General features: G+C 40.3%; 1 protein-coding gene across 1 annotated transcript in view; it reads left to right on the top strand.

Moving 5' to 3' along the window:
* Window positions 1–890: 890 nt before the first annotated feature.
* Window positions 891–9,230, top strand: part of fah (fumarylacetoacetate hydrolase (fumarylacetoacetase)) — a 21,656-nt gene continuing 13,316 nt past the window's right edge. Inside the window, exons 1-4 of the mRNA XM_080757700.1 lie at window positions 891–1,049; window positions 1,532–1,642; window positions 3,416–3,537; window positions 7,475–7,524. Of these exons, the coding sequence (XP_080613826.1) occupies window positions 969–1,049; window positions 1,532–1,642; window positions 3,416–3,537; window positions 7,475–7,524 (364 nt within the window). The 5' untranslated portion in view covers window positions 891–968. The remainder of the gene's footprint in view (window positions 1,050–1,531; window positions 1,643–3,415; window positions 3,538–7,474; window positions 7,525–9,230) is intronic.

The raw sequence follows: 9,230 nt of genomic DNA, 5'->3' as shown, positions 1-9,230 counted from the left end.
CTCACAAAAGAGAAGATAAATAGAATAGCAGATCTACAAGCTCACAAGATAATAGAATAGCAGATCTACAAGCTCACAAGAGAAGAGGGCACACATTGTGCTGCAAGAGTGTCTGTTTTCATTGTTTGTTATTCCTCTCTGTCTCTGTTTAACTGTTATTTGTTGAGACTTTAGTCTCAATGTGATTTTTACTGTTTAACAAAAATCACATAAAGTACTTTTAGGCTACTTTCAAATGTATAAAATGTCAATGTTTAGAAAATGGCAGATCTACAAGCGCACAATGCATCGCCTTATACATTGCCCAATTTCAAGTAGCCAAAATGTATAATAGGCTACCGGTAGAAATTAAAGTAAGTTAAGTAAAAAATTATAAAAAATACCTCAAAATTATTATTATTATTATTATTATTACAATACTAGTAAATGTACTTAGTTACTTTCCACCAGTGTTCCTAGAATTAAGGCACTTCCATGTCTGTATCGATTTTGCTTAGTCATTCCTCACCAAAAAAACTTTTTTGTCTTTTCTTTTTTTTGGGGGGGGGTGGGGTGGGGGGTATTATTTACCCAGTAGGGTTTGGGGTCTGGGCTAGGGTGGATCAGAGCTATAGAGTAAGACAGAGTTACGACAACTCCGTTCACTTTATGGGGCCTTCAGGCTCTTCTGCATAGACTGTATGGAAGTTTCCGGAATGCATTGGGCTCACGCGCCCGCGAGTTATTCATGAATGAACCACGTGACCCGACCGGGGCTGTTTCCTGCCCCCTCAATGTCGTAACTCTGTCTATACTCTTATGTGCTCTGGGGTGGATATAAGAGGCAGTGTTGTGATTGGCTGCCCAGTGGCCATTCAGCCTGTCCAATGGCTGCGGTGCACATCTGGAAGCGCTTATTCACTCTGTTCAGTCTCTTCCCAGGAATCCCACAGCAGCAGCAGCAGCAGCACAACAACTGCAGTCTGAAAATGTCCTTCATCAAAGTTGACGAGAGCTCTCACTTCTCCTTCCACAACCTGCCCTACGGAGTGTTCTCCACAGCCCAGGACGTGAGTACAGTAACGTTATAGCCTGTTGCTGATTCATGGAAGTAAAAATGGACTTTGGAATTTTGCGCGCATGCACACAGAGAACGTTCCAATTGGACTGTGTCTGAGCTAAATGTATGATCTGTATTGTGGAACTTTTCAAAGAACAAAAATCTGACTTAATGTAATGTTCTGATGAATTGAAAATGGAGGACTCTTTAAAAGTTTTTTTTTGTTTCCTGGTTTCATCCTCTTAGCAGATTTTGCATTGACCTTTGACCTGTACACTTTCCTGGAACTGTAGCCCATTCTACATACTATTCGTATCAATCATTCAATACATCAATCAATCAAACACATTGCATCCTCTTTACACAAAGTGGCAAATAGTGGTAGGCCTGTTTCTGTTTTTCTTTCCTCGGCCCCAGCAGGTCATTGTGAACCTCAGTGCAGTGAAGCCATTGTTCCGTTTTATGTTCATGTATTCTGTATCGTCTCCTCAGACCAGACATCGCATCGGGGTTGCCATTGGAGAGCACATTCTGGATCTCAGTGCCGTGAAGAGTCTGTTCAGAGGACCTCTGCTGTCCAAACACCAGGATGTCTTTGATCAGGTTGTTGTTGTTGTTGTTGTTGTTGTTATTATTAAGGGACCAAGCTTAGTCCCTTATTGTTTTTGTCTTGGTCCCTTATTGCTTTTGCCTTTTTTTTTCTCCTTCTCCTCCACCTCCTTCCGCCAAAACTAGCAGTTCTGGCTGAAGCGTGCAGTCGGTGCAGCCCACAACCATTGGCCAAAGGGTGGCGCTATAGCACACAATTGTAAATGCAAACGTATAGCTCATGAACCGTTTGACCGTCGGCAATGAAACTTCGATTCACATAGGCCGAACAAGTAGCATGCTTTTACTTTTGACCTCTGACCTTTAGATCACTCGCCATTTTGAATGATTCAAAATATTCAAATTCAAAAAACAGTTCAAATATACCTCGTCCCAGGATCTTTGATCAAAATGCACGAAACTTCTACACGTGAACTTTGGACCTATAGACAAAACAACGGAAGTACATTTTTTGAGTGAAGTTTTTATGAGCCAATGCTGTTTTGTGAAAATTATTGCTGTAGAACATGTATTAAACAATGTCAGTAGAACATGTATTACAGCTGAAGAAAAGGTTTAAAAAAAATGACAACAAATATGGAGCATTTTTGGCACCGTGATAATAGAGGGTGACAAATTCACTGCTGGTGTAATCTGAGTTCCCAGAAGTTTTATTTTTCGCCACTAGGCGGGCGAGAAAGACACTGCTGGTGTTGTCATAGCAACCACACCAGCATGTGTTGTCACAGCAACCATGTGTTGTCATAGCAACCACAGAGAGATCTGACCCTTCCTCATGCAAGACCGTTTACAAAAATAAATAAAAATCACTCCTGTGTGAAGTGAGGGGCACTCTTATCATCTTACAACATCGAGGAGGGAATTCTAACTCATGTTGCTATGATTAGGTGATGTAATGATGATGTAAAACAAACGGTGACAAAACAAAGTTTATTGGTGTTTTTAAAACAAACATTGAACTAAAAATAAACCTGTATAATAGGAGACCCTCAATAACTGCATGAAGCTGAACATGTCCCAATACCGTATCGGTATATCGGAAAAGTATGGGTATCGGCACTTATTTGTCATACCGGGTCATATCGGTATCGGCGAATATGCCAGTCTAACCACCGATCCGAAACAGAGGTAAGGAAGGGGTTGACACTATGGCACGTGAATACAATGTGGACTTTGCTTTGGAGTCGCCCAAACCGGCGCAAGTGCACATTTGAGTGAGGAGTCTGCTATAAACACAGCACGAGATATATATATATATATATATATATATATATATATATATAGCTATAAACATGACACACAGATCACAACACTGGTATTGGTATTCGGTATCGGCTAACACTGAGATTGTGGGATCTTATCACAAAATATGTGGAAGTAGTTAGATGATGGTATAGTAAATAATGTGTAAATAAGTAGTTAGATGTAGTTAGATGGCTGTAAACTAGTGGGTGGTCGCTGGAGCGTGCCCACCATATTTAGAACCAACACTAACGTGTTCCTCTCTGCTCCTTCCTACCAGCCATGTCTCTAATAACATTACGTTATAACTTGTTGCCTGTGCTCTCGACCAACTCTGAACGTGTTCATGGCTCTATATAACATGTTATATATGTTTTATAACGTATGTTTTATAACACGTCACCTCTGCTTCCAGCCAACCCTGAATGTGTTCTATGTGGGGCCTATAACATGTTATATAGCATGTTATTAAGATGTCTGTAACGTGTTATAACTTGTTTTATGACATGTCACCTCTGCTTCCAGCCAACCCTGAATGCGTTCATGGGTCTCGGGTTCGAGGCGTGGAGAGAGGCCAGGAGAACCGTCCAGCTCCTGCTGTCAGCCAATGAGAGCACACTGCGAGATGACGCCAGCATGCGCAGCAGGTCAGTCAGCCAATGAGAGCACACTGCGAGATGACGCCAGCATGGGCCGACCCGGGCCCACGGCGAGGAGGTGGTCCCGGGGGGTCCACGGCTAGGGGGACCCTCAGGGGTCCTTGAGGTGGTCCCAGGGGGTCCGGGTCCACTGACTCACTGTCTCTCTGCTAGGGGGTCCCCCAGGTGAGAGGTGGTTGAGTTATAGCTGCTTTGGCAGACAGTTTGAGAGGGGGAGAGGTGGTGGAGTTAGTTGCTTTAGCAGACAGTTTGAGAGGGGGAGAGGAGGTGGAGTTAGCTGCTTTAGCAGACAGTTTGAGAGGGGGAGAGGTGGTGGAGTTAGCTGCTTTAGCAGACCGTTTGAGGGTCCAATGGAGTTAAGAGGTTTTGTCCCAAGTGTTTTTTACTACTTTCCATTGGTTCAATATTTTCGAAACAACACACAGACGTAAAGGGTATTCAATAGCACTGATTTATGGAGAGAGAAAATCACACCCGTGTGAAGTGAGGGGGCTAATATATTAAAGTCTAACTCATATTGATTAGGTGATGTAAAACGAACGGTGCCAACACAAACATTAAACACCATTAACAATAAAGAGACAATATGACGTAAATGTTCCCTTTTATTGTCAATGAGTTTACTAAACAAACTTTGAACCAAAGACAAACATTAAACCTGTGTATAGGAGGGGCTAGCGCCCTTGGAAAATAGAAAATCAAAACCTAAAACATGGAGTTAGGAGGATTCCTCCCAACAGCAACGATTTGGAGCAATGGTCTTAAGTAAAATAATGTATTCATAAAGTATTCACAACAATGTTGTGTAATATAAATGAAGTGTGATAATGATGTACCGTGCTGCATGTTCACATCATGATTACTTTACAGGGTGAAGGTACATGATTTTACATGTCCAAGATTACTTATTAGTTTACATTACTTACTATTACATACTTACATTACATTGCTTAAAAGCATTTTTCTAAAGAATGTTACATGGCTGCCCAGATGCCCCTGGTGTTGTCCTATAGCATGTTATTGACCAGGTTCTGGTGTCGTCCTATCATATAACATGTTATTGACCAGGTGCTGGTGTCGTCCTATCATACAACATGTTATTGTGGGCTCGCTACAGCGAGCACACACTAGTTATTGCCAACCTATGTTTATTCTTTATTCTTTATTCCGCCGTTTTTTTTGACACCCTACTACTTCCACATACTTTATGCTAGAAATGTTGTTCAAACTTCAAACTGTTCAGCTCTTTGAAGTGATTGTGGCTTGTATTTTTATTTTTACAAAGTTTTATACTTTTTATACTTTTTATACTTTTTAACTTTTTTTAACATCCTTTATAATGAGAGTCGATGGAAGAAAGGTCCCATTTTTCACAGTTAACTTTTTTGAGCTCTTATTACTCCGTCATACTTTCACTTTGAAACTTCATTCAAACTTTATAATGTTCATCTATCTTTGAACTTTCATTGGTGAAAAAGTTGTTTTGAAAAAGTTTATACTTTTTAAAATATTTAACTTTATTTATAGTTTTTGCCTCCCATAGACAATGAATGGGATTTATCTCTAAATCAACCTCACTTTTGCAGCCTCATTACTCTGGCATACTTTGTCGTAGAAACGTGATTTAAACTTTAGAACGCTCACACGACTCTGGACTCTGGACGGTTCAAACCGTATTCGAATACGTTAAACGGTTTTTCCGAAATCGCAGTTCAATCGCAGGCCGTTTCGCGTAATTAGTGCCATCTTAGAGTGCGGGGCTTCTTTGACTAGAGTGTGGAGACTGAAATTCTTTCCTTGAAAATTTACCAAACAAATTGTCGTCCCGGACAAAGTATTCATTTTACACGCATGTTCTTTGGTCATTTTGTAGCCACACATGTCCTCTTTCACACAATGTGACCACCAAAGCACAGAGACATACAGAATGTGAACTACGGCCTTTTAAGTGACACAAAAACAGTCAATCTGCTCATTGACCTCCATTGTATAATTCTTACGAGGAAATTATCGCGCTGACAATTCTTAACTCGCTCTTATAACCACATTTTCAATCGTACCAACACCACAATCGCACATGGTGTACCTCAATATCTCAGGCCACTCACAGCGAAAAAAATATTTGCATTCGACTTTTACTTTTTGCGATAGAGCAATTGTTCGGGGCATAGTTTCCCCCCATTCAGAACCATTGTAATCTCCCAGTCATAGTACTGGCATAGAACTTGGAAGTCTTTTACTTCCACAGCTGAGACATATAAGGGCTTAATTACAGGGCTGACATTAAAGTTACAAGATCTCAATGAGTTGCTCTGCGATACCTTGTGAGCTTGTAGGTCTGCTATTTGTGCAATTAGGCTAGACACATGCAAGCGCGCGCACGCACGCACGCACGCACACACACACACACCCTGTCTTCGCACGCACGCACGCACACACACACCCTGTCTTCCTATTGGCTGGCCTTTACACAGCTCTCGCAAGAGCACGCACGCACACACGCACACACACACCCTGTCTTCCTATTGGCTGGCCTTTACACAGCTCTCGCAAGCGCACGCACGCACGCACGCACGCACGCAAAAAAAATGAAAACTTTTTTTTTTTTTTTTTGATTTTTTAAAAAAAAATTGAAAAAATTGAAAAAAATGGAAAAAAAATGGAAAAAAATGGAAAAAAATGGAAAAAAATGAAAAAAAAAAAATTAAAAATTAAAAAATTAAAAATTGAAAAAAAATGAAAAAATTGAAAACTTAAAAAAAAAATTACTTATTAAGAAAAAACTTCAACTTTTTTTTTTTACTTATTAAGAATAAACTTGATTTTTTTTTAATAAAGTTTTTTTTTTTTTTTACCTTTAAAGAAAAACTTTTAAAAACACTTCTACAACTTCCACATACTTTATTCCGCTTTATGCAGTTATATATGCTTAAACTATAGTTTTTCCAAATGTTCATACTTTTTTAAACTTTTACTTCAGCTTTAATACATTTTCTACTTTTGTTTACAATATGCTACAGTCCCGAAATTTTGATTATGGATTTAGACCACCAATGGGAACACTATTACTCCGGGCCCCGAGTTTCAAACTTGACACGGCAATAACTTTATACATTGCATTTTATGCGAGCCCACGCAGTTTCTACAGGAACTGCTTTCTAGTTGACCATGTTCTGGTGTCGTCCTATCATACAACATGTTATTGACCAGGTTCTGGTGTCGTCCTATCATACAACATGTTATTGACCAGGTGCTGGTGTCGTCCTATCATACAACATGTTATTGACCAGGTGCTGGTGTCGTCCTATCATACAACATGTTATTGACCAGGTGCTGGTGTCGTCCTATCATACAACATGTTATTGACCATGTTCTGGTGTCGTCCTATCATACAACATGTTATTGACCAGGTGCTGGTGTCGTCCTATCATATAACATGTTATTGATGGTGTCGTCCTATCATACAACATGCTATTGACCATGTTCTGGTGTCGTCCTATCATACAACATGTTATTGACCATGTTCTGGTGTCGTCCTATCATATAACATGTTATTGACCAGGTTCTGGTGTCGTCCTATCATATAACATGTTATTGACCAGGTGCTGGTGTCGTCCTATCATACAACATGTTATTGACCATGTTCTGGTGTCGTCCTATCATACAACATGTTATTGACCATGTTCTGGTGTCGTCCTATCATATAACATGTTATTGACCAGGTGCTGGTGTCGTCCTATCATACAACATGTTATTGACCAGGTTCTGGTGTCGTCCTATCATATAACATGTTATTGACCAGGTGCTGGTGTCGTCCTATCATACAACATGCTATTGACCAGGTTCTTGCAAGGCGGTCTATATGTACTATGAATACAATGTATTACTTTAATAGAGTTATTTATCAACGTACTTGTCTCCCCAGAGCGTTTGTGCATCAGGGCTCAGCCACGATGCATCTTCCTGCAGAAATTGGTGAGTGTGTCTCTTTTGTCCCCTGACCTTATGACCTCATGACTTATGACTGCCAAACTGTAGAACTCATAACTTATGACTGTCAAACTGTAGAACTCATAACTTATGACTGTCAAACTGTAGCATCTCATAACGTATGACGGTCAAACTGTAGATGCCATAGTCTCACGTAGCCAGAGAACTATTCCACAATCTCCAAATGCTCTAGCCCTAGTCACGTGATCTTACATACATTTCATGTGTTCCAGTATACACAGCCATATAGAACGGTCCCCTCCGCTCGCTGTCAGCTGTGGGGACATCGTCAGATGACCTGTGCACATTGTGCGGCATATAAATCTGCTCTGCACGCCGTGTGGAGCTCACCCGATAATTAATAAGTCTGCTCTGCACGCCGTGTGAGCTCACCCGATAATTAATTCCTAGGAACAAAGGGAGTCTACCAACGTCAACGTCCAACGCGTCTCAAGCCTGAAGCGGCTTATCCGGTGCTTCACAGGTACAGGCCAGGGACATGAGTTGCATAAGGAGAAGAGACTGGAGCAGCACGGACATTTAGAGCCTTTTATTAGGTGCTAAGTATACAAAAACGACTAACGTTTCGACCTTGCGGCCTTCATCAGAGTCATGATGAAGTGAATGTCGTTTTTTTGTATACTTAGCATTCTTGAGATGAGGGACAAAAGTGGAAAAAACATGTCCCACACATAAGAGCCTTATTTATGTTAAAAATAAATTAATTCATAAAAATAAAAGCACTTAAGTTAAGTGTAATACAGTTGTGTATTCTTATGACATTTTTCATATTCCATCTGAATTAGTTAAAGCAGGCTCTGTACCCAAAAATGCCTGTATTTAGCCTGTCCTCAGCAAGTGGTCACAATTTCAAACTGCCAAAAAAGTGTCTAATACTGTCACAATCACATAAATATACATACTAAATGAAAGTAGATTGTCAACAACATAGTACACAATATACACAGTTAATTTTATATTTTCCAATAAATATCTCATATCAAATGTGTGTCCCACGTCTCCGTCAACTCCGTCAGGTTTTTTGTAAAGTCTTAAATTAATCAGAAAATATTGTCAACAGATTTAGCCTGGAGACTCCTTTTCCTGTTTATATTTGTTGCAACAGTGGAGCACCTGGTCTGACAAGCATTAAATTGTTTGATATTTTAAACGCCCATCACAGATTTGTCTCGTGGTGACCATGTTTTACAAAATGGCCAAGTTTTAGACCACCTAGGATCTTGATTCTGGCGACTAATCATACATTTTAAAAGATGAGGAATACAGTGGTATTATTTAGATTTGTCCTGTGACCATGGCAGCCATTGTTTTTCAAAATGACCACCAACCTGCTGTTATTTTACCAATAACTCAAGTTTTAGACCACCAAGGATCTTTATTCTGGCGACTAATCATTACATTTCCAAGGATTAACTTTCTCTGGGAGGGGTCAGGGCTTATTTCGGGTGCAGGTTGAGTTGCTACTGACAGGACATTAAAAGGAGGTGGGCTTTCTGGCCTTTGACATGTCCCTTTCAGGTACAGACGCACAGTTTGACTTCACTGGCCACTGCAGGGAACTGTGGGGGAGAAACCTTGGTCTCTTAACACCCCGATTAGGTTCAGGGTTTTTTTTGGTGGAGACTTAATTGCCTTTCATGACATCGTTGCTGCAGCAGTTGATCTCTTTA

This window comes from Protomyctophum bolini, assembly GCF_963924005.1.
Source record: "Protomyctophum bolini genome assembly, chromosome: 1".
NCBI lineage: Eukaryota > Metazoa > Chordata > Actinopteri > Myctophiformes > Myctophidae > Protomyctophum > Protomyctophum bolini.
Note: the sequence above shows the minus strand (reverse complement) of the source record. Positions and strands in the feature narration are given on the sequence as shown.